Genomic DNA, 23,872 nt, shown 5'->3' on the forward strand with positions numbered 1-23,872 from the left:
CCAAAAAAAAAAAAAAAACAGAGAGAGAGAGAGAGGTCCTTCAAGTGGGAATATTTGTGCTTGCCCAAGCATAATTGATGAATCTTAATAAGGGCCCTTGGGCAAATTTCTAGCATTTTCCCTCTTGAAATTCACAAAAGCGTAGCCAATTGTCGTTTGACCGAGGCAAAAAGGTAATGGAGTCACTGATGATCATTCCTAATCTTAATTCCGACAGGATCCGTAACTTCGATTCTGGCCTAGCCTCAGTATGAAGAACATTCTCTTCAAAGCCAGAATCTCAGACACCGAAAGCACTGATATCGCTGGTCCTGCTTGGACATTCACTCTCGAGATCAACATGGCAATTGATTCACTCGACATCACTGATAGATGAAGCACTCTCCAATACGATCATTCATCACATGACGATGTATACCGATGATGATGAATTTATACTTTCGCATCCAATCACAATTGGCGCGTAAGTTCGTTAGATACAAGACGCTTTTCCCATTCCTCAACCACTGCTGAGTACGCTTGCGTGATCTTGCTATAATCCCGACACAGTTTTTGGACACCCCGGCCTTAATGAGGAAGCATAAAAGCACATGTAAATCGTAAGTTCCATGAACAAGTCTTTTGACTTGTACATAAGGCTTTTTACCTTTGGACGCAATTCGCGAAATTTAAACAGTTTGACCTTCAGTTTTCATGTGTCCAGAAAAATTTACGCAAGGCGAAAGTCTAAAAGTTAGATAAGCGAGCAAAAAGACTATATAATAATATGAAATGATGAGGCCAGGCCAAGTGTCGATAGTGGCAGAGTTGTTATAATTGACAGAAGGACCAAAGTCATAATCGTCCGAGAATCGAAAGCCAAGTGTCCAACAGCCGCTTCATTTACATGCCGGACGTAAGACGGAAACGAAAGCTGCCAGTTTTGTTGATAGCCCTTTATATTTTTCCTGGAGTTCTGGAAAGAACCTTCAAGAACCATCGAGCTTCACTCGAGGTTTCCTTTCTCTCTTTCATCTTGTTTCTCCTCTCTCTCTCTCTCTCTCTCTCTCTCTCTGTGCTCCTGCGGGCTTTGACACGTCATTCACGGCCTTGAATTTGCTCGTCTGGCGTTCATCTCTGCATGTGGGTGACGGCTTTTCGAGGTGAGCAACTGAAGAATGGCTTCCGGGGTGTGGTTCTTTGCTGAAGGATAGAAGAAACTAACTTGATATTACTGACGGGTTGTAGAGAAATCAGTGCATCTACGGTTTGATATGGCCACCTGTGTTGCATGTGCTTCTCTCTGTCGTGCTTGATGATATTACCTGCAACTGGAGATTTCGGTCTACTGAAGGCGGAAGGGTTCTTGAGGATGGGGAATGGCGATTGGTGGAGATTTTAAGATGATATGTTCCGTTCATCTTGAATCCTAGGATCTTCATGCTAAAGCTGATGTTCCAAGAGGCCATAGAACTGTAGTTACTTAATGTTCGATGTCATGTTCTGTAGAGGTGTATGCACCGTGGTCAATAATGGATGATGGGAATGCTTCTCTGCATTGAAGTAGCTTCTTGCTCGATCAATCCAAAAATATTCTGCTCGTTTCTGTGATCCTATTTGAAAATTGCGTACTCAGGAACTCCGATTGCAGGTCGCCGTCCTCTGCCGCAAACATGGGTGATGGGTTGCAGCATCCGTCGGTGATTCAGAAAATTCATGGGCAGTCTCACCTCGTATCTCTGCTTTCGCGTGCCACCTGCGCGAGAAATTACGGACCAAGCAATTTTGCGAGCACTTGTGGCAATGGAGCGTCCGGGAGTCCTCTGTCTCCAGCATTCCGGGGGGCGCGGTGGTCTGGCACTTCTGTCGTCTCGCTCTCCCATTTTTGTTCAAGCTCCGGCTGAAAAAAGACCATCCACATTCTTAGAGGATTTCCTTATGGGAGCAGTTTCTGCAGCTGTTTCCAAGACGGCGGCTGCTCCGATCGAACGCGTCAAGCTGTTGATCCAAAATCAAGACGAAATGCTCAAGTCCAGTAGGCTGTCTGAACCATACAAGGGGATTACCGACTGTTTTACGAGGGTTATCAAAGAAGAAGGTGGGATTGCTTTGTGGTGAGGCAACACTGTCAATGTCCTCAGATACTTCCCGACTCAGGTCAGTTTCTGTCGAAATTTTTTAGCGGTCCATTAGTCCGTCCTTCTGTATGCGAACGTTCAATGATTAATTTCTTCCCCAAAACCAGGCCCTGAACTTTGCATTCAGAGATCACTTCAAGAGGATGTTCAACTTCAAGAAAGAAAGGGATGGCTACTGGAAGTGGTTTGCCGGCAACTTGGCATCTGGTGGAGCTGCTGGCGCCACGTCTCTTCTTTTCGTGTACTCCCTGGATTATGCTCGGACCCGTCTTGCTAATGATGCTAAGGTCGCCATGAAGGGCGGTGAGAGGCAGTTCAATGGCTTGATTGATGTCTACAAGAAGACGCTCAAGTCTGATGGCATCGCTGGTCTTTATCGTGGATTCACCGTTTCGTGTGTCGGGATCATAGTCTATCGTGGGCTTTACTTTGGTTTGTATGATTCTCTCAAGCCGATGGTTTTGGTCGGAAAATTGCAGGTATGCAAGCTTTTCATCTGGTTCAGAATGTCGATGAGTGCGACTTTGTTTATAATTTCGGTATTGCCATGCTGTGCCTTGAACTAGTGCTCTGCTGGTATAATTGCAGGATAGTTTCGTAGCGAGTTTCTTGCTTGGCTGGGCAGTCACAATTGGTGCTGGACTGGCATCTTACCCGATCGATACTGTTGTAATATAACGTGCGGAAGCTAACCAGATCTTGCAAATAAGTCAATGCGAAAAGCCACGAGAAATAACAAGGAACGATAAATGACACCAGGAATTACGTGGTTCGGTCCGAATATCGGTACCTACATCCACGGGAGAGCCAGCAAGAACAATCCACTATAATCGGAGAATCGGAATTACAATCGCTCAATACGCTCGTGTTTCCCGCACCTAGATTATACCCAAACCCAAAGTGTTTACAAATAAACAACTTACTTGGATATAACAAAATATAACTCACGAAGCACAAATCCGTCCGCGTGTTCAAGCCCAAGCAACAGCTCGCGCACGGCCAAGAAACCCGAACGTCTCTTGCTTTCTTTCTCGCGCGGATTTTCTCTACTTGGTCTTCTCTTCTTTGTGCGGCTCACTTTCGCTTTTGGTCCTCCCCCTTTTCTTTCTCTTTATATGGCTTCTGTAGGTTCAAGAAAAGGGAGTAAAACAAAAACCTACCTTTTTCTTCTTTTATGAACGACAATGAGGAGGAGGAGTAAAGGAAAGAATAATGTGTGGGTCACTCTCTCCTTTTTCAAATCTTGATCTTCCATTACTCAAGAAGCCATGTGCTCTTCTTTCTTTTCTATCAGACCAAAATCTTGAGTAATGATCAAACGTGGTCCCCATATTTTGTCTTGTGGTGCCAATAACAATTTTAAACTCGAGACATATTTAACAATTCTCCACCTTGGCTCGATGTTTGAAGCCAAGTTAATAATGCTCATCATCCATGCTGCTCTCCCAACGCCCCCACGGGCGCTCACTCTCTGAGGACGCCAATAGTGCTCAAGCAAAGCTTGAGCTTTGCCAAAGGAACAGGCTTAGTCATCATGTCCGCGGGGTTCTCCGTTGTAGCAATCTTTTTCACAACAACCTTACCCTTCGCTAAGACATCTCGGATGAAGTGGTACACGATATTGATATGCTTCGTTCGCTCGTGATAAACCGGATTATATGCCGGATAAATCGCACCTTGGTTATCACGGTGTATGTCAACATTTTTCTGTTCTAACCCAAAGTCCATGAGCAAACCTTGCAACCATATCGCCTCTTTCGCTACAAAGGTCGGTGTCATGTACTCCGCCTCGATCGACGACAAGGCTACGTGGTCCTGTAAGGACGCCTTCCAACTAAGCGCACCACCCGCAAGAGTAAACACGTACCCGGCTAAAGACCCGCACTCATCCAAGTCACCCGCATGATCGGAATCCACAAAACCAAGGTGGTCTCACTTGCCATTCTTGTCCCTCCGGTATACTATACCAACGTCGATGTCCCCTTCAAATATCGAGGATCCATTTCATGACTTCCCAATGAGTTTTACCCGGACGCTTCATATAACGACTAACCACACTGACGACTTGTGAAATATCGGGCCTAGTGCATACCATAGCATACATAATACTACCCACGGCACTAGAATAAGGAACACGAGACATATGTTCCTCTTCCTCCTCGGTTGCGGCGATAACTTAACCGAAAGTTTAAAGTGCTTTGCTAATGGCGTACTCACGGACTTCACTGATCGCATATTAAAACGTGCAACAATTTTCTCAATATATTTCTTTTGAGACAGACGTAATAATCCTGCAGATCTGTCACGCAAAATCTCCATACCCAATATTTTCTTCGCAGCACCTAAATCTTTCATCTCAAACTCAGCACTCAATGCCTCTTCACAGACATCAATATCGGACATATTTTTAGTTGCTATCAACATATCATCAACATATAATAGCAGATATATCAAAGACCCGTCCTCCAATCTCCTGAAATAAACACAGCTATCCATCTGACTCTTTGAATAGTCCTGACTAGCCATGAAAGCGTCAAACCGCTTATACCACTTTGTCTAGGAGATTGTTTCAGCCCATACAAAGATTTCTTTAATAAGCAAACATGATCTTCCTTACCCGGAATAGCAAATCCCTCCGTCGCCTCATGTAAATCTGCTCCTCCAACTCACCGTGAAGAAACGCCGTTTTCACATCAAGCTGCTCCAACTCGAGATCCCGTGCAAGCAACAAAGGCAAGTAAAACACGAATAGAAGTATGCCTTACCACGGGAGAAAACACCTCACTCGTAGTCAATGCCTTCCCATTGGGTATACCCCTTCGTAACAAGTCTCGCCTTATATCTCTTGCCTCGACGCTAGGAATGCCCTCTTTCCGTTTGTAGACCCATTTACTTCCGACAATCTTCGGCTCTTGGGTACTTTAACTAACTCCCATGTCTCGATTTCGATGGAGTGATTCCATCTCTTCACTCATAGCCCCTAGCCACTTGCGACGACTCGGAACTAGCCATCGCCTCGAGTAAGACGAAGGCTCATCTGTCTCCACCTCATCACCTACGGTCAAAGCATAAGCAAAATCCGTATAAGCATAACGTACCGGTGGTTTAATTTGCCTTCTCGTGCATGTCTGCGGCTATACTATGCTGCTTGGTATCTTGGTTGTTCACTATCACCGACTTCGGGAGGCTGCGGCTACTTGCGCAGTCGAACATCTCGTTACCTCCGAGGGTCTCGGGAGTCTCCACCGAAGCTCCACCTCACTACTAACACCATGATCGCATGCGCTTCTGCTGGTTGTGTCTCGGAACTCCTCTCGTCGAAGCATTGCAATCTCGTCGAAAATCACATCTCTGCTGATTAGAAAACCGGGTGATCCGGGATCGGTGCACCACGGCCGGTAGCCTTTCACCCCATGTGCATAACCCGGAAATATGCACTTCTTCGACCTCGGCTCAAGCTTACCATCACTCGCATGAGCATACGCGGGACATCCGAATATTCGTAATCCGGAGTAATCAACGGGTTTCCTCGACCATACTTCCTCCGGAGTCTTCCACTCGATAGCAGATGATGGAGATCGATTAATCGGGTAACATGCCATGTTCACTGCTTCGGCCCAAAATTCCTTGCCTATTCCAGCATGCGAAAGCATGCTCCGAGCCCGCTCAAGTAAAGTTCTGTTCTTCCGTTACGCCACGCCATTCTGCTGTGGTGTCCCAGGTCTTGTGCGGTGTCTCACAATCCCTTCTCTCTCGCAGAACTCGGTAAAATCTTTACCACGGAACTCCATGCCGTTATCGGTTCTCGGGCACTTGATCCGTTTATCCGATCGCTTCTCAATCAATGCCTTAAATTTCTTGAACCGATCAAACACATCAGATTTGTGCTTGAGAAAGTATACCCATACTTTCCTGGAATAGTCGTCGATAAATGTCAGCATATAACGAGCACCTCCTTTCGAAGGAACAGGAGACGGGCCCCAAACGTCCGAATGAATATATTCTACCGGTTGCTTGGTCGAATGAATACCCGTAGCAAACTTAATCCTGAGTTGCTTCCCAAAGATGCAGTGCTCACATAAGTCTAACTTACTTGTCTTCTGACCCTTTAACAACCCTCTATCACTCAGCATCGTCATACCCGCCTCACTCATGTGCCCTAGACGCATATGCCATAAACGAGTTAGATCGGAATCTGACTCACCCGATGAAACCGCAGCAGCTCCTGTCATGGTCTCTCCCAGTAGATGATAGAGAGAACTCACTTTCTTCCCTTTCATCACTGTCATAGCACCTCGAGAGATCTTGAGCACTCCACCTTCAGCGGTGTACTTACACCCGATATCATCGAGTGTCCCCGGAGAAATAAGGTTCCTCTTGAGCTCCGGTACATGCCTCACGTCTGTCAATGTGCGCACCACGCCATCGTGCATCCGAATCCGAACTGTCCCTATCCCCACAACCTTGCAGGCTGCGTTATTCCCCAACAGAACTCTACCACCATCTGCAGTCCGGTAAGTAGTAAACCGGTTCTTATGAGGCGTCATATGATAAGAACACCCCGAATCTAGCACCCATTCATCTCCCGATGAACCTGCGGTCACACACACAAAACTGACCTCTCGCATCACTAGTGCTCTCTTCAGCAACGTTCGCCACACTGGTTGTGGCTTTCTGCTTATCACCTCTGTTTCTCAACTTAGGACAATCTCTCCCGATGTGCCCCTCTTCGTGACACTCAAAGCACTTCACGCGTCCCTTGGACTTCTTATGGCGTGACTTAGATCTGCTTTTACCTCTGCTGCTACCGAACCCTCGTTGTTGCTCTCTACCCCGAATCACTAGTCCTCGCGCTACATCCTGCGCTAGATCGTCATCTCGCAACTTTCTCTGCCACTCTTTAGAAAATAAGGCGGACTTTACCTCTTCCGAGGTAATCGTAGTACGCCCCTGCAATGATGAATCGGTAAAGTGCTCCCATGACTCCGGTAGGGAAGCTAACAACATCATGCCCCGCTCTTCATCATCAAGTGTCTTACCGACGTTCTTCAAATCCATCATGAGTTTATTAAATTCATCTAGATGGGTTCTGATAGACGTACCTTCAGTATATCTGAACTGGAACATCCTCTTCAACATGTATAAGCGATTGTTCAAACCCTTCGTTACATAGAGCGCCCGAAGTTTTGCCCACATTGCTGCGGTATCCTTCTCCTCACCAACCTCTATTAACACTTCATCCGATAAATTCAACAGGATTAAACTTCTAGCTTTCCTCATTACCACATCCTTTTCAAGATCTGTCATCGTTTCGGGCAACTCGGCCTTGCCCTCCAATGCTTCTGCTAAACCTTGAGTTGTCAATAACGCCTCCATCTTGAGACTCCATAACCCAAAGTTGTTCCTCCCGTTAAACTTCTCAATTTCAGCTTTCACTCCGGACATAATTGCAATAACAGGATATCCGGATAATAATCGGACAAGCAAAAGCCCCAAATCACAATCTAGAATATCCGAACCTGGTGCTCTGATACCAATTGTTGTAATATAACGTGCGGAAGCTAACCGGATCTTGCAAATAAGTCAATGCGAAAAGCCACGAGAAATAACAAGGAACGATAAATGACACCAGGAATTACGTGGTTCGGTCCGAATATCGGTACCTACATCCACGGGAGAGCCAGCAAGAACAATCCACTATAATCGGAGAATCGGAATTACAATCGCTCAATACGCTCGTGTTTCCCGCACCTAGATTATACCCAAACCCAAAGTGTTTACAAATAAACAACTTACTTGGATATAACAAAATATAACTCACGAAGCACAAATCCGTCCGCGTGTTCAAGCCCAAGCAACGGCTCGCGCACGGCCAAGAAACCAGAACGTCTCTTGCTTTCTTTCTCGCGCGGATTTTCTCTACTTGGTCTTCTCTTCTTTGTGCGGCTCACTTTCGCTTTTGGTCCTCCCCCTTTTCTTTCTCTTTATATGGCTTCTGTAGGTTCAAGAAAAGGGAGTAAAACAAAAACCTACCTTTTTCTTCTTTTATGAACGACAATGAGGAGGAGGAGTAAAGGAAAGAATAATGTGTGGGTCACTCTCTCCTTTTTCAAATCTTGATCTTCCATTACTCAAGAAGCCATGTGCTCTTCTTTCTTTTCTATCGGACCAAAATCTTGAGTAATGATCAAACGTGGTCCCCATATTTTGTCTTGTGGTGCCAATAACAATTTTAAACTCGAGACATATTTAACAGATACGGTGCGGAGGAGGATGATGATGACATCGGGAGAGGCCGTCAAGTACGGGACCTCCATCGACGCTTTTCAACGGATCATCAAGAAGGAAGGCCGGAAATCGCTTTTCAAAGGTGCTGGTGCGAACATCCTCCGTGCCGTCGCTGGCGCGGGCGTCCTTGCAGGCTATGACAAGCTGCAGCTCCTCCTATTCGGCAAGAAATACGGGTCCGGCGGCGGCGGTTGACATCAAAAAGTTCTGCACGACAGACGATGACGAGGAGAAAACAATCACCTAGTTTTCCCCTTTGTTGAGTCTTGGAATAAATTCAGGATTGATGGAATTGCCTATTGATAATAAAGATGGGTTTCTGATGCCCATCACCACAGTTAGATAAATGACATTTCTTTCTTCCGGCCCTGTCTGTGTCCGGAGTCTTATCGCAGATGCTACATGGTTTACAGTCCAGGGGATTCTTGCAATTTTGAGTGTGTGATATGCGTTGGACCATGAGATGTACTTGTTGCTCATAGGTTGAACCTGGGTTTTCGGTGTGGCCTCTGGCCGGGGAATTCATCATCACATCCCTGGATTTGATGCAGGATACACGGGAACTGAATCCGAAGAAGCACGAGTCCCGCGCTCCATCCATCCGCATAAACTTCCAAAGTCCGTGTCTACGTCCCCGGAAGGGTCGGTAAATTGCTCGCATCTCTCCTGAGTTTCTACTACTAAGTAGAACTTCCTTATTGCTTGCCAAGATCCTCATTCCTACAATGCCTGTGTTAATAACCAGGAGTCTTTGGCCAATCTTCCCAGTCGTCAGCTTTGACGTAGGTGGTCTTTTGAACCTGCAAACATAGAACAGAGAGATCTTCCCAATGCTTCCTGGGACTCTGTTAACTTTGACCTTTTAAAAAAAAAACTAAAGCCTTGACCTTCATCTCCGATTTGAGTGATTCCATGGAACTGCTCTCGTCTTGGTGACGAAAACTCGGTTGCTTTCGCAAATTAAACTGTTCTCATCAAATGAAAAATCAGCGAGATTCAAGTTTAAGATGCAATGAGCGTGAAACTCATGCATAATGATTCAACTCAAATCGAAATATAATAATTTATATTATCAATAACATAAATGAACAATTGATGTTTTTTTCTGGCCGTTCGAATTGAAAGTTAGATTAGCAAATTTTGTTATGTTGAATAATGGAACGACGACATTGCATATTTTTATTTGGTTTGGACACTAACGTTCAAGAATAAAATTGCATATTAATTTAAGGTTCCAATTCGACAAAAAAAAAAAGAGGTTAAGGTTGTGTAATTATTTCTTCAAAAGAAGTAGTAAAAACTAAAAACTCAAAGATAAATAATTAAAAAAACAAAAATAAAAAGGAGCTCCTTCCCCGTGAAGTTTAAAAGAAACCCTTTTCCCCTCCAAATTCCCTGCCATTTCTCAGCAAAGTTCGTCACTCCCAACTTCGCCTCGAAGCCGATTGATTCATCGGAGGAGGAGAAGAGATGGAGGAGGGAGCGAAAGGCACAGTGACCTCGCTGGCTTCGATGTTCCCGGCGGACGAGGCTCAGAAGGCGGCGAAGCGCGTGCAGGATACGATCGCCGAGAAGCACCAAGAGCTCGACCGCGTTAAGGGTTTCATCGCCGACAACGCCAGTCTCGTCAACCTTGTCCAGAAGCTCCCCGAGGAGCTTCATCACGATATCATGGCATGTCCAAATGCTTCTTTAATCGCCTCCGCCTCGGTGCTTGATTAGCTTCATTGGCTCATTGAAGTTTGCGTTGTGTTCAGGACAGCTGGATTATGTACTCATTGAATTTTTTGCTGTATTGGTAGATTGAGGTTTCTTCGCTCTTATTTTTCCCTTCTTCTTTTTTCTGTTTCACATAACATTTATTTTCGAGTGTTACCAGGAGCAGCGTGTAATTCTGTTTGCGTTTAGTGTGTACTTTTGCGGCCAGTTATGCAAATGCTCTAGGAAAGAACGTCCATGTTGATGAGTGTGGATGTATGCGTCTTCAAATGAGAGTATGTAGAAGCAATGTTTTCCATGGACTGTGCTTATACCCATGCGTTTTTCGTGTAGGTTCCTTTTGGGAAAGTTGCATTTTTCCCTGGCCGTCTGGTCCACACCAATGAATTCATGGTATTCTCTCGGAGCTATCTTCTTTTATGGTATGAAGAGAACTTTAGGTATAAGAAAGCACCTTTCTCGTTTGAGAAAGCAAGAACGTGGGTTCTATCTGAGCCTCATATAGATTGTCTGTTGGCTATTTGCGGCCGAATAATTAATACTTGACCCTTGTAAAGGCTGCAAGTTCAGCATGTTGCCAAGCACGCAACATTCTTTTCATAATAGCACGTTTTGGATTCATTTTAGCATGTCTTTTTGGAAAACTAGCAGAATTATATGTTGCAGATGAAATAATATGGAAATCTGATAGTATTCTAACCTTTTCAGGTTCTGTTGGGAGAAGGTTACTATGCGGAGAGGACATCCAAACAAACAGTCGAAATTTTGAGAAGAAGAGGGAAAGCTTTAGAAACCCACGTGGATTCTCTTAAGTCAATGATTGAGGATCTGGAAACTGAGGCCTTGTTTTTTGATAGGACAGCTTCTGATGCTGCTGTAAGTTTCATCGTATCATGTTTTATCGTCTCAGGATTTGTTGTGAGAAGTAATGAGGCTTTATACTTGGAGAACAGAAGTCTCTGTGGCATCTGATCTAGGTACTGATATCTAATTGGGGTCATTGCATGATTAGTTCTCTTAAATTTTCTGATGTGAGAAAGCTTTCATGTTTGTTGTCTTGTGTTGGTAATCAGATTTGTAATTCATGGATTTTTTATAGGTTCTTTCAGGATAATGGCTTGTCTGTGCTCCTTTGACCATTGTTAGACATGTAACTGGTAGACAATGATTTTATGTAAATTTCTGATGATCATGCGTTTGATTCCTGAGTTTGACAAAGATAATTGAATCTCACATGAGAAAAGAAAGAGCTTGTGGACAGTTGATTGAGGTAGATAGTAGACAATGATTCCTACAGTAGCCTATAATGATGTCTTAACCTTCTTGAAGTGCCAGGGTGTAGATAGATTTGGCAAGCAACTCCACTGGAACATTGATCTCATGAGTGGACTTTGATCCAGTTACTGACTAGATAAGGCATATCTGCTGTGCCTCCTCTTTATGCTCTGTTTGGGAGAGTTAGGAAAAGAAAATAGGAGAAGAAAATGCTACAAATGTAAAAGTTCCCTCCATTATGCTTCTCACAAAAGTTTGGAATTATCCCCAATTTCCACACCCATTTTCATTGCCTCCAACTTTACTTATTCTCCTAAATAAAGCCTTAATGCTGAAATACACAGTTCTCTTTACAGCTTCAGTGAACTTTTTCGGGCATATTTTCATCTTGACATGTTTTTCTAAGTATCTGCATTCCACTTATACACCAGGAGGGTCTTGTAGAGATAAGGGAAGAACTTTCTGGGGAAGAATCTGATGAAGGAGCATCTGAATCAGGTATCTTATGTCCTTATATATAATGTGTGTTGCATTCGCTAGTTGTCTCAACCTAAGCTTTTTTCTGCTGTAAGTCTCTGTGTATTAGTATTCTCAATTGTTAACAGAGGCTTGATGCCCCCACCTCTTCTCACATTTTAATTCAGGTCGAAAAGAAGATGCTCATAGTGTCTCTGTGAAAGACAAGGGGAAAGTTCTAAATGAAGATGAAGAATATGCTCGCCTCATGTCCAAATTGGAAGAACTTGAGAAGGAAGAACTTGCAGCTGAGGCAGCAGATAATATTGAAGAAGAGACAAATGAAGTTGATCCTGATGTAGTCTCAGAGCAAAGTTCTTTCAATCAAAATCTAAAAGATTGGGAGGTACAAATTCAATATCATCTCCTTTTGACTGGAAATGTGAAGCGGATCGCTTGAAAACACCAACAAGATACCATATCAACCATTTGAATTTGGTTTATTTGCAGGGGTCTCATTCATGTAAACCTCCAAGCCACTCTGAAGAAGGACAAGCAAGTGATGAAGAATTCTTGAGTCGAAAGCGACAACAACCAGCTCTTCTAGAGAAATCAAATGTAATCTTACATCTTCACGGACCCTTTAGTTGTTTGATTATTGATGGCTTGGATAGTCTCATCGTTACACATATCATGACTTTTGAACTACCGTGTGCAGCCCAATGATCCCACAATCACATCTTCTCACAAAGGTTAGTTCTGTGTACTACATCTTGCGCGTTTAAGTGGGTTGAGTGAGAAGGTAACCTAGTCTGTTCTTCAGAATGAGAAGACATAAACTTTAGAATAAAGATTTCAGAGTCGCATCATACTGTTACAAACTTAACTGATGAAAGTGAAGCCGGTCTTTCATTGAGTATTTGTTCTCACGCGTCCACCAGAGTATTCTGTTCCTAAGATTAAGTTCTAATTTACCTATTCACATTTATCTAGATGCTTATGCTTTCATAGTATTTTTTGAACATCTCTCAATGTAAGTATTTGCAGAAAATGTGTCAGGGTCAGCTCGTACGTCGGAGAAGAGATTTTTTTATACAGCTGCTCTATAAAAGTAACAATTTCGTAAAGATACACGCAAGTTGTCAGCCTCCCTTACATCTATTTATGGATCATCTTTCCTATCATTTCACGAACATTGATGACATTGGACGGACAATGTTAACTGAAAGCTTCTACTGGTAGAGAGGTTGTGGTTACATTATTGAGTGGCATACGTCCTGCGGTAGATCTAACTGAGTATTTTATGCAGACAAAACCTCCCATGGGAAAGAGCCATCGAAAAATCTAAGAGATCCCAATGTTGCAGACAAGAGTCTGAAGCTTCCTGCATTGGAGGGGAATGATCACGCAGGATCATCAAATAATGAGGTACTGACATATCTTCTCTACTTTGCAAACTTATTATGTGTGGCACAGTGAGCAATTCAAAGAAAATTATGAAGTACTTTTCTTTATCTATATTTGTGTTTTCTTTTGGTTTTACATTATGTCTCTTCAAAGCAAGTTAAAATCCACCACTCGTCTGTCTTATGACTGAGTATTATCTGCTGATTGGACTGGTAAGCCCATTTTGGGCACAAGTTTTGGGTGGCAGTGGCACTCTGGCACTGTTATATTAAACCTGTCAATTTTAGCACGTTGCTTCTTTGGTTTCTAACATTTAAGAATTGAATTTTTCGTTACTGAGTCTCTTGATGAGTTGTTGAGAATTTATTTGTGGATTGCCGATACCTGAAACCTGAACATGCTAGACCAGAGAAATTACTTCTTTTATGTCTAATATCCTGGAGTCTCATTGCTATTTTATAAACGTGGAACTGGAGTTGGTTGAAGAATGTCATTCATGCACAAGTTTGTTGTGTAGCTAAAAGGACAATGTTCCTAGGAAGAAACCCCTGCTCTCTGGTGGAAACACCATTGACGCGACTTTGGCTTCCTGGAAGTATAAATGAGATTATTGGAGCTTGCGTGCCTTGTGTGTAAATGTGCTAATGATGAAGTTCATTTGCTTGTCAAGCACTGGGAGCTTACTTTCCCCTTTTTTTTTTTTTTCAGGTCTCTATTCAACCTTCTAAACCAAAATTTGATAGTCTCAGGGTGCGTTCTTGAGCAACTTCTTTTGCTCTTAGTAGACCTAGTTAATTCCTTGGACAAACAATAGTAGCAACATATAACGAGAACCAGTGCCCATTGACGGAAATTGTTTGCAGGCTTTTACTGGCTCTATCATTGAGCGTTCCCCCAATCTTCCAATTAATCCAGGGGAGACCTCTTCAACTTCATCACAGGTAGGATTGCAGATCCATTCAGCTGCGCTGATGGTAGTATGAGAGCCGTGTTGCTTCTGACTAATGAAGTAACCTCCCACTTTCTGTAGGTTCCTAGTTCTCAATCTTCAAAACCTCAGTCCAGATTCAGAATGCAGAGGAGGTAGATAGCGTTTTGCAGCTTCTTCAAGTCTGTTGCATCTCAAGCAGCTTTCTGCATGACAGTTTCAAGCAAAGCGCTCAAGGATGTAGAGCATGCAATGTTTTGGACTATACACTGGTGATTAATCCACCTTTGCCCTTTTGGACTACACACTGAGAAAATGCAGTTTGACATGGAAGCACATACTGCTTGCGTCTCTAGTTTGAGTTGCGCTATGAACTATAAGAATGCATTCCAGAGAGAGAGAGAGAGAGCGAGAGAGAGAGAGAGTGAGCCTAGGCCACACATGATGACAATAATAACTAGAAAGAGTTGACTGACATTCCTGGAAGATAAATGTGTAGGTTACAATTTACGAGACTAATAATCATGCCTTAGTAAATTGGATTCTCCATAGTCTAAAGTACTAGGAACAACTGAATGTTGGAAAGCCTTTGGCAATGTACAACTAGATATCGTAATGAACGGTGCTGTAGCTGGCCTGCTCTTCCCCGTTTCCAAGGACCGCATCCCGATTGTGCATTGTGACAGATATGATATGACTTTGTACTGTTAATTAAGTCGAGATGGAACCAATTCAATCTTTAGAGAAGCTGAAGTCAGCCGGGAGTATTATAGGATGCTTTTTGAATCTTAAAATTCGGCAATACATACGAGTCGACAAGTGGCCAAAACGACTATAACTTAATAGGATATTCACAAGGCAGTTGACGAATCATACATCAATTTCACTCGAAATCTGTATACAACTTCAACGTGTGAAGAGACCATGACTGTAAAATAACCGAAACAGATGATGTGCACTGAGTTCCCATCTTTTTCAGGCACCTCAAAAGTCTCAAACTATTACATCTGTACAAATTGAGATAACGAGTAGGGATTTACATATATTGTACAATATGCACACAGTGTGGACCTTTGGTTGTACAAGTCATATCGTTACTCTACTACATATGTGAAGGAGTACTTCAACCCTTCGGAATCTTTTGCCTTGTTTCCTTGAAGTCATGAAGGACCTTTTCCCGTTCTGAAGGAGTTGCCGATACCAGCCACTTGCTGAACTCGATCTCGTTCATACCCTTAAACTGTGCAAGAAGCTTAAATTGATCTTTTTTCCAATTCCTGGTTGTAGATGCCTCCGTTTCAACACCATCGTGACTAGGTTTTCTTTTACTCTTAAGATGAACTGAGAGCTGCTTATCATTCTGGGTCATGTTCACTTCTGGATTTATTTGAATTCCCGGACCAAAGTTTACAATCTCCTCATTTCGGTGAGCATATACAACACCTGCCCATCACAACATCCATTAATCCAAAAAGACCAATCAGTCTGCTAAACTCTAATGCTGATTCCCTTTGCACACTTAACAGGAAAAAAATGCACGCTATTTACAAAGGTACACGTTCGAAGGATATTGCATGTGAAAATTTTGAAAATGGACTCCACGAGTGGGACTATAGCTTTTAATTCTAGAAGCCAATTTGCAAAATACGATACCTCTTCCATCTATGACTTTCCAAGTGGGATTTTGGCTCAGACATGGATGAGATAATTCAGCACACCAATTGACTATTGAAAAATATCATAAGTCAGACGGCCAAACTTCACAACCTATTCAAAGGATTAGATCTTCTGTCACTTTACGCAAACTTCCTACTTCCATTGTTCCCTTCTTCGTTCTCACATTAATCATCTATTAAAGGACGAGCACTAAGAAGTCACAACTCAAGGAAAGAACAAAAGTTAATCAGCCAAAAAATTCATTAAGAAGTTTCGTTTTAGGGGTTTTTTCCAAAAAATTGAAGATAACGTAGGGTCCATACTTAGGACACGTGAAGGTTTGACAATATTTGTCAAACTGGAGGGCTGTTTAGAATTATTCACCCTAAGTCCATCTGTCCACTTAGGAAATGTCAAGGGTTGACAACATTTGCCAATCCAAGAGGTCTGTATACAATTATACGCACTAAGTTAGTCTTGTATAAAAACGCCCATAATGTAGCTCTTCATCTTGTATAGGCATTGCCCGACACCAAAAAAGATCTTATATAGGCCACAAACGAGTGCATTTTCATATGTCCAGTAAGTCAACTTCTCCTGACAATGCCATTGTACAATGAGAAATACAATGAAGAGAAACGTGTTCTTTTTTCAGATAAAACAAAGATAATAATTTACACCAGACGTCAGTAGAAAAGAACTGCTAATTATAATCGACAAGAAGCAAATCCATGAAAGATTTGACGACTCAATTATTGAGACATGCAAAGTCAGCTTACCCAAGTCTTCAAGTGTTGGCTTACTGGTCATAGGTTTTTGTCGATCATAAGGCTTTCTATTCTTAGAGATCATTGTTGTGCTGACTTCCTCTTGAGGAACATCACTATTAGCCCATTCTGGTGACTTCTGTTTTGCATCAAGGTGTGTTTCGCTTTCCAATGATTGTCCCCCATGTAGTTCAATAATCTCACTAGTGAAAAGTTTGTCAGACAGATCATGAAACAAATTGCAGATTCCGAATAGCTCACCCCGAAACTCCTTGCAGTCCTGAAAACCAAGGGCAAAACAGCATCAAAAGCCAGTACATAACCTATAAATACTTCGGAAAAATCAAAACAAGCAGATTTACTCTACCTGAACTCCTTCAAAGTATCTCTTTTCCATTTTTCCAGAAACAGCAATGTTGGACAACTGCTGCTTGTAAACTTGCCGAGAATAAACGAGCTCTTCAAGAGAGCCAGCTGCGAGAAGACGGAAGACCAGAACATGCCGCTTCTGCCCAAAGCGGAAGGACCTGTCCTGGGCCTGTAAATCATGGGCAGGATTCCAGTTTGGATCAAATATTACCACACGGTTCGCACTGACAAGATTCAGCCCAAGCCCACCAGCTCGTGTTGATATAAGGAAAACCTGAAATAGTAAGAGCACATCAGCAGTTGTAGTGCTGTAATCCTATAACATGATTTTCAGCGCAAAACTTGACCTGTTTGCTCGGACTAGAATTAAAGTCATCAACAAGAGTCTGACGTGCATTGGCTGGAGTAGAACCATCGAGTCTTGAAAAGCAATAACCTTTGCGTATGAGAAATTTCTCAAGTATGTCCAACATCCTGAAATGGTAGTAAACTTCAAACATGGTCGATGGATCAATGGAAGGACAGAGAAAATCAGTCACAATTATAGCAAAATGTTCAGCCATCTCCAAATTTGACTCCATACACTAAAAATTCTATGACGAGATGGTAGCAGTCCCTTCAAGATTTTACTTCTCATGAAATTACAAGCATTCCCACAATATGCCACATACTATCCAGTGATACAAGGTATGCTGATGTTGAAGATTACCCGAACATACATTGTCCTGATGATTATGTATCCTTCTTTATAACTAAAGGAATGATGAGGACTACGTGGAGATCTACCTATGATGCACATGCACGTGCACATAGACACGCACATGCACAGTCTCCATAACTGAGATGATTTGGCAGGATATGCCACATCAAATAGAAAAAGCACTCAGATTAGGGAATTTGGTCTTAGTAGATACCTGACCGAGTAACTAAACAGAAGAACCTTGTCACCTTGAGAGATCCAGGAGAGCATCAACTTTTCAAGGGCCCGCATCTTGCCACAATGTTTAACATCACTCAGCCCCATGAAGTTCTCATTCTGGGTATTCCCACCCACCATATCAGTATCAGAGCCAAAAACAGCGGCGGCAAATTCAGCATCTTTTTTTTGCTTATCTGGTTCATCCCTAGGATTAGGCTTAATTAATTCCAGGTGATTGCTTATCTGTAAGGCAAAACGAACTGCCACATGCCATTAGCGTAAGTGCTCACAGAATATCAAGTGCTGAAAAAGAGAACTAGCATGACTGGGATTTGATCAATAGAAGTTTGGAGTGTTGAGTAAATTACAAAGTAATAGATTTAGTAGATTTCAATTTACAATTCTCCATGCTGATTTCTAGAATTGGATTTATTCCTCCCTCCCTCCTGAACTGTGCCCACAATCATCAGGTATATGACATATGGACAACGAGAAAGGCCACAATAGGCATGAGTCATTGTCTACCAGTTTATGCATGTTCTATGAGACAAAATTTATTCATACTTCCAAAGATGGGGAGCTTATTTTGAAGAGGGCACCTCCTCTAGTCAATATCCAAAAATAGATAATCTACATTCAATGTCGCAATGAATGACCATAGATCATCCGCTCACAATGCAAATCCTATATTCCCATTTAAGACCTCAATGTGTTTTCATCCAAGAAACATACAACCAGATATCAAGCAGGATTGAATGGCTCTCGTAATTTTTTTTATCTCGGCAGGAGGGGGGTGGGTGGTGTAACCAATTCACTTTAGAAATAGAAAAAAAATTGCAAGCTCATTCACCTGCTGAAGCTTGATCAAGCAAGGAAGGACAAGGCAAAATGGACATGAATCACAACCCTCAGGGTTATCCCTGTGAAGGTGAGGCCAAATGATCCCATCTGGTACAGTCCTCTTGCAACATTCAACTTGACTAAGTGGGCTTCCACAACTACAAGGGATGTCCTTATTTATTAGGCACTGGATATCTGGCAACTGTAACATTCTCCTATACGCTCTCTTTTGTAATTCACTCATGGCACAGAACACAACATTATCTTCCTTACCCATCATAAGATGCCCAATAGTCTCATCTTTTGTCCTTCTCAGCATATATTTACGAAGAACTCCCACTAGGTGTTGTTTTCGCTTATCAGCAATCTGGACAAATTTTTCTGGAGCAGTGGATCGTTGACCATGCTTGAGAGGTTCATCATAGAAGTCCCTAAAATGCTCCCTCGTCCCCAAGGATCCCGGTGCGACCAAATCGAACAAATTAAACAGTTCCATGATCTTATTCTGCATTATTGTTCCCGTTAGACCAATACGCCTGGGGGTCTTGATATCTAAACACGATGCATAGAGCTTCGATTTCTCGTTTTTGACCCGATGTGCCTCATCAATTATCACAACCTCCCATTTAATATCAGACAAGATGCTACCATGAATTCTGTATGTGTCAAAACTGGTTATGAGTACCTCAATAGCACGAGCACCTAACTTCTCAAGAATAAGTTCACGGTTCGCACCATGATACATGGACACAGCAAAGGTTGCCCACTTAGAAAATTCACTTTCCCAATTATGAATTACAGAGGTGGGGCAAATTATTAATACAGGTTCCTTCTTCTGTAATTGACCTTCCTTGGAACCCTTAAGACTATCAGATTCTGCATCTTTTCCAAAAATAGCAGCCAGAAATGCAATTGTTTGAATGGTCTTCCCAAGCCCCCTGCTCCAAAAAAGAGCACAAGATACACGTAAACTTGCTAACTGGCCTGGATCGGTATTGCAAGCAAAAGAAAATATGCCCAGAATTAAAATAGCTTGTGCGCACAAGCAATGATGCACATAAAAGGCATGCCTAACCTCACATTATTGCTGACATCTGGCAAGAACAAAAATTATTTTGTCCATGTTACTAATATATCATTCTAAGCAACACAAAAACGAAAAGCTACTTACATGTCATCACCAAGAACACCTCCATGGTTATTCTTGTACAAACCATACAAAAATTTGACGCCCTCCCTTTGATGCTCGAGCAACCTGCAATTGATGGATGAGGGAACCTGCAAGTTAATCCACTTCATGGTCAACTTTCTTTTCTTTTTATAGGTTGGGCGGTGGGGGGTTGTGATTGGAGCTAATTCATGAAAGTCAACTTTCTTCATTGGCTGGAGAATCACGTAAACAGAGCTACCAATCGACCATTTTCTCCATTTTGCCAAAGTACTATAGGACAAGATAAAGTCTTTATACTAACGCAATGGCTAATCCTCAAATTAATCAAGCCCAACAATTTTTATCATCTACACAATCACTTTACCTGAATGACTGGAACATCTCCCTCTGAAGACAAGACCAACGGTTCAAAAGGCCCGGTGTGATCAAACTGAAAGCTCGCCGACTTCGGTCTCCCAAACACCACCCTCACTTTCTCTTCCTCCTCCTCCTCCTTTTCCTCTCCCTCTCCCTCCCCATCTTCTTCCTTAACTCCAGCGCGATCCTCCTTTCCTCGGACATGCGAGGGACGCTCCTCCGAAGAGAAGGAGCCCTGAAGCCGCAGGAGCTGCTGCGAGAGAGACGATTTCGGAGGCTTCCTGAGATTTCCGAGCTCAAACTCTTGGGACAGCGAGGGCTTGGATGGGGAGGTTGAGTCGGTGGAGAAGGATGAGGAAGGGAGGCTGGAGCAGGGCTTAAGCGTCTCCTTCAAAGCGCGCAGTGACATAGAGAGAGAGAGAGAAGTGAAGGAGATGGTGCAGGCAGTTTCAGGAATTCGAGCGAACTCTCAAATCAATTCGATTCGGCATTTATTTCCGCCCCCGCTGAAATCAAGACGGAGAAGGCCCGGAATTTCAAAAAGAAAACGAACAAACGGGTGGGTCGGTTCTTTCGTGGCGGTTCGGGTTTCATGGCTGTTTGGTAAAACCCAAGTTTTGGGCCTTTTCGGCCCATTTGGTCGTCATGTTTTTGTTTCTTTACTCCAATTTCGGAATGGCAATTAGGATTTAGGAAGAACCAAACACGGAATTCTCTTTTCCGGCCTAGTCCTCAATTTATCTACATATGTGGGTGACTACTAATTGCTGCTTAGGTGGGTGCACCAGTCAGCATGTGATTTTCGGGGGAGTCGCGTAGATGGATTTGCTTATGCTCTAAACTACTTGATTTGCGGCAATTTAATTTGGTGGGGTCGTAATTAAATTCCAGCTGATGACGCATTGTACCTTATATATTAAGACATTATCGAGACAAAAATGGAAATTAAAAATGATTGATTTTTTTTCCCTTCCCACGGTTCGTGTTACTAATAATAATGTCCTTACAATTACGAGGACATATGCAATCGGGAATTGAAGAACCTTTGGACGGTACAACCCAATCATAATGAAATGTTAACATAGGTAGGCGAAAATCATTACATGTTTTCCTAATTATAATGCTAATGCTCAAGGTAAACCTTTAAATTGGGAGCCTAGTTAATTTACGAAGCAAGTACTTCCAATCAGAAAATTCCTCAAATGATTAATTCTGGGTGGAATTTCTAGACCAGCCGTCCTAAGACAAATGTTGCATGAATCGCAAGACAAATGTCATGTGAAAACCCAAGATGAATAAATAAAACTTCATATTTCTTTTCCTCGCTAGAGAAGGGCAAAAGAAGCTGAATCACTACGACAATTCGAATTCCATTGCGCACCAAATTCTTCTCACACGATCCCAAAATCCTATTCCAAAAAGATCAAATCTCAATCATCTTCCTCTTCAGTCCCTTCTTCTCCTTATCACCCTCCCTTCTCTTTCTAAATGGATCGAGTCCGGCTTCTATTGATTTTAGTCGCAACCCTGGCCACGTCCATCTGACCGTCGTCTCCGTTCAACCGGCGTTGCGACCTCTATCATTTCTCCAACAATAAGCACAACACCGAGGCCACTCCGTTGAGGATGTGCAGCAGCAATGTCTGGGGGTGCCCAAGAGGCTTGTCGAGATATGCTCGCCAGGCGCCATGGGGATGAGCTGGAAAGCGCTCGCGCAGAGCGAGAAGTACATAAGCTATAGCGCCCTCGAGAAGAACAGTGTCTCGTGCAACCGCAAGGGTCCGGCAAGGCCAATCCATACGGCCGGGGGATGTGGCGCCATCGTGCATTGTGCTAGATCTACTGATTGATGAGTCCTTCAAAACCTGGAGTTTGTGAGCATCCTGGCTTCGTTATGTTTATGAGAATCCTTCCTTGGAACTAATAAATTCGCAAAAACATATAAGCTTTGACACCAAGCTCGAATTTTGGGCCCAAATCTGTAAGGCCCGCTCGGTAACATGTTTTAATAAAGCCCATCTATCATAAAACTAATACCATTGGGCCCACAAAGTCCATCGATGGGATGCTTGGCGAGTTATGAGTTTTTGACGGAGTTTTTTATTTATTTATAAAATACCATGATAAATATCGATAATCGATTAACTCGAAACATGAAAGGAAGTTGAGCTTATAATATAAATCATGTGATAGTTTGGTATCTCTAAATTACGAAAATCGTAAGGTCGATGCAACGGACCTTGTGTTTGATAATGCTTTCTGAAGCAAAAAATAAAAATAAAAAAATCTCGTTTAAGGATTAAAATTATCGAAATTCATTCTAAAAAAAAGGAAGGAAGAAGAATTCATGAAAGAAGAGAGTGGAATGGCCAAATTCATGAAAAAGGAGCCTCCGTCCCATGATTATTTAAAGGGGAGAAATCACGAGGATGACTAAACTAATGTTCCTCGAACTTTCGTAGGTTGAATGGAAGGAGAATCTTACACATTCCCCGCATGTTCAACACATTTATCCCAAAGAACTCGGTAATCTCTCCTGATCTGGAAACCTAGTTATAGTTTTTTTCTTGGTCATAAAAAAAAAATTTCATTTCATTTATTTTGTTATTGTAAATGTATTTATCGATCATTTTTTTTAATTATCAAAGAAATATATATATAACTTCAGGACAAAGATAATCTTAATTGTTTTTTTTGTTTTTTCTTTCCTTTTCCTTTTGCCTTTTTACCGATGGCTAGTCACAAGCGATAGCCAACATGGGTAATGCCCAGAGAGGGCTAGGCAAGGGTCGCCTCGCCCAATTTGGCAAAGGTTGCCCCGCTAGCTACAAGCAAGGGACAGCCTCGCTTAGGCAAAGCGACCCTCGCACGGTGTCCGGCGAGGGTCTTCGGGCCCTCACTAACCTCGACAAAAATAACAGAGAAGAAAAATAAATAAACAATTAGCAAAAAGTTTATATTTCGGTGCGGTTCTATGTAGCTAAAATTAGTTGGATGGACTACATTCACAAATTGCCCGATTAAATTTTTCAAGTTAAAAGATTTTGAACTGAATTGACGAGTGCAATAAATTTTTTTGATTTTTCTTTTTACTGATTTTTCCTAGAAAATTAAATGGCATTGCGCGGGGCCCATTTAGGTCGTGGCTTCTTAAAATGGAGATTTGTGCTGAGCGAACGTGAGAATACGTGCAGCTAGCAATCCTCACTATTTACAGGTTGCAGCCAATTTGCTACTACTTTTCTAATATGATAACTTACCGATTGTCTTAAAAGTTCAAACTATTAATTTCTATAGCTTCAAGATTATACTAAGTAATTTTTTTCACAGTGACTAGCAAATTTTCATATTAAAAGACGTATGCATCCGTTTCGGTATAATTCCATATTCAGAAATTGGAATACGAGAAGGTAATTTTCTAAGATCTTTGGTATGATTAGTTGGTCTGAAAGAGGAAAAGGAGCTTTCGATTATTAGAAAACGGTGAATTTTCCACGTAGTTGAAACTAAGAATTGGAGAAATTATTTATATTTAGATATATAGTAATGAACATTACATCAACCTATTCATATGTTTTAGCATTTGTGAGATCATTATCTAAG

The 23,872-nt window shown here is 42.3% G+C and overlaps 2 protein-coding genes and 1 pseudogene across 5 annotated transcripts; 2 read left to right on the top strand and 1 right to left on the bottom strand.

Moving 5' to 3' along the window:
- The first annotated feature begins 937 nt into the window (after positions 1 to 937).
- LOC115752306 lies at positions 938 to 8,872 on the top strand (annotated as a pseudogene).
- Positions 8,873 to 9,758: 886 nt separating this feature from the next.
- Positions 9,759 to 14,483, top strand: LOC115752377 (RNA polymerase II subunit 5-mediating protein homolog). Of its 3 annotated transcripts, none has more exons than XM_030690533.2 (11): positions 9,759 to 10,079; positions 10,458 to 10,517; positions 10,833 to 11,000; positions 11,831 to 11,897; positions 12,044 to 12,261; positions 12,366 to 12,473; positions 12,574 to 12,607; positions 13,165 to 13,283; positions 13,971 to 14,012; positions 14,126 to 14,203; positions 14,293 to 14,483. In XM_030690533.2, exons 1-11 carry the CDS (start codon positions 9,876 to 9,878, stop codon positions 14,347 to 14,349), a joined length of 1,155 nt encoding a protein of 384 aa, XP_030546393.1. In that variant the 5' UTR covers positions 9,759 to 9,875; the 3' UTR covers positions 14,350 to 14,483. The 3 variants fall into 3 exon arrangements, with proteins under 3 accessions (XP_030546393.1, XP_030546394.1, XP_030546395.1); XM_030690534.2 differs by having other exon boundaries at positions 13,222 to 13,283; XM_030690535.2 differs by lacking the exon at positions 9,759 to 10,079 and adding an exon at positions 10,281 to 10,379.
- Positions 14,484 to 15,105: 622 nt separating this feature from the next.
- On the bottom strand, positions 15,106 to 20,776 carry LOC115752361 (switch 2). 2 transcript variants are annotated; one of them, XM_030690506.2, is made up of 8 exons: positions 20,277 to 20,776; positions 19,913 to 20,019; positions 18,752 to 19,679; positions 17,897 to 18,144; positions 17,330 to 17,456; positions 16,981 to 17,256; positions 16,626 to 16,893; positions 15,106 to 15,633 (listed from the first exon to the last, which is right to left on the bottom strand). In XM_030690506.2, the coding sequence occupies exons 1-8, from the start codon at positions 20,676 to 20,678 to the stop codon at positions 15,314 to 15,316; spliced, it is 2,676 nt and encodes an 891-aa protein (XP_030546366.1). In that variant the 5' UTR covers positions 20,679 to 20,776; the 3' UTR covers positions 15,106 to 15,313. The 2 variants fall into 2 exon arrangements, with proteins under 2 accessions (XP_030546366.1, XP_048127013.1); XM_048271056.1 differs by having other exon boundaries at positions 19,913 to 19,996; positions 20,277 to 20,449.
- Between the last annotated feature and the right edge of the window lie 3,096 nt (positions 20,777 to 23,872).

Source organism: Rhodamnia argentea, chromosome 10 (genome assembly GCF_020921035.1).
Source record: "Rhodamnia argentea isolate NSW1041297 chromosome 10, ASM2092103v1, whole genome shotgun sequence".
Lineage (NCBI taxonomy): Eukaryota > Viridiplantae > Streptophyta > Magnoliopsida > Myrtales > Myrtaceae > Rhodamnia > Rhodamnia argentea.

Bases quoted from the DNA above. Each gene is read 5' to 3' on its own strand.
- LOC115752377 (XM_030690533.2), top strand. From the start codon at position 9,876: ATGGAGGAGGGAGCGAAAGGCACAGTGACCTCGCTGGCTTCGATGTTC. The intron at 12,262-12,365 runs GTACAAATTCAA...GTTTATTTGCAG, and splicing joins AAAATCTAAAAGATTGGGAG to GGGTCTCATTCATGTAAACC. The intron at 14,013-14,125 runs GTGCGTTCTTGA...AATTGTTTGCAG, and splicing joins CAAAATTTGATAGTCTCAGG to GCTTTTACTGGCTCTATCAT.
- LOC115752361 (XM_030690506.2), bottom strand. From the start codon at position 20,678: ATGTCACTGCGCGCTTTGAAGGAGACGCTTAAGCCCTGCTCCAGCCTC. The intron at 18,145-18,751 runs GTGAATGAGCTT...TTTGCCTTACAG, and splicing joins GCTTGATCAAGCTTCAGCAG to ATAAGCAATCACCTGGAATT. The intron at 17,457-17,896 runs GTATCTACTAAG...CTACCATTTCAG, and splicing joins CTGTTTAGTTACTCGGTCAG to GATGTTGGACATACTTGAGA.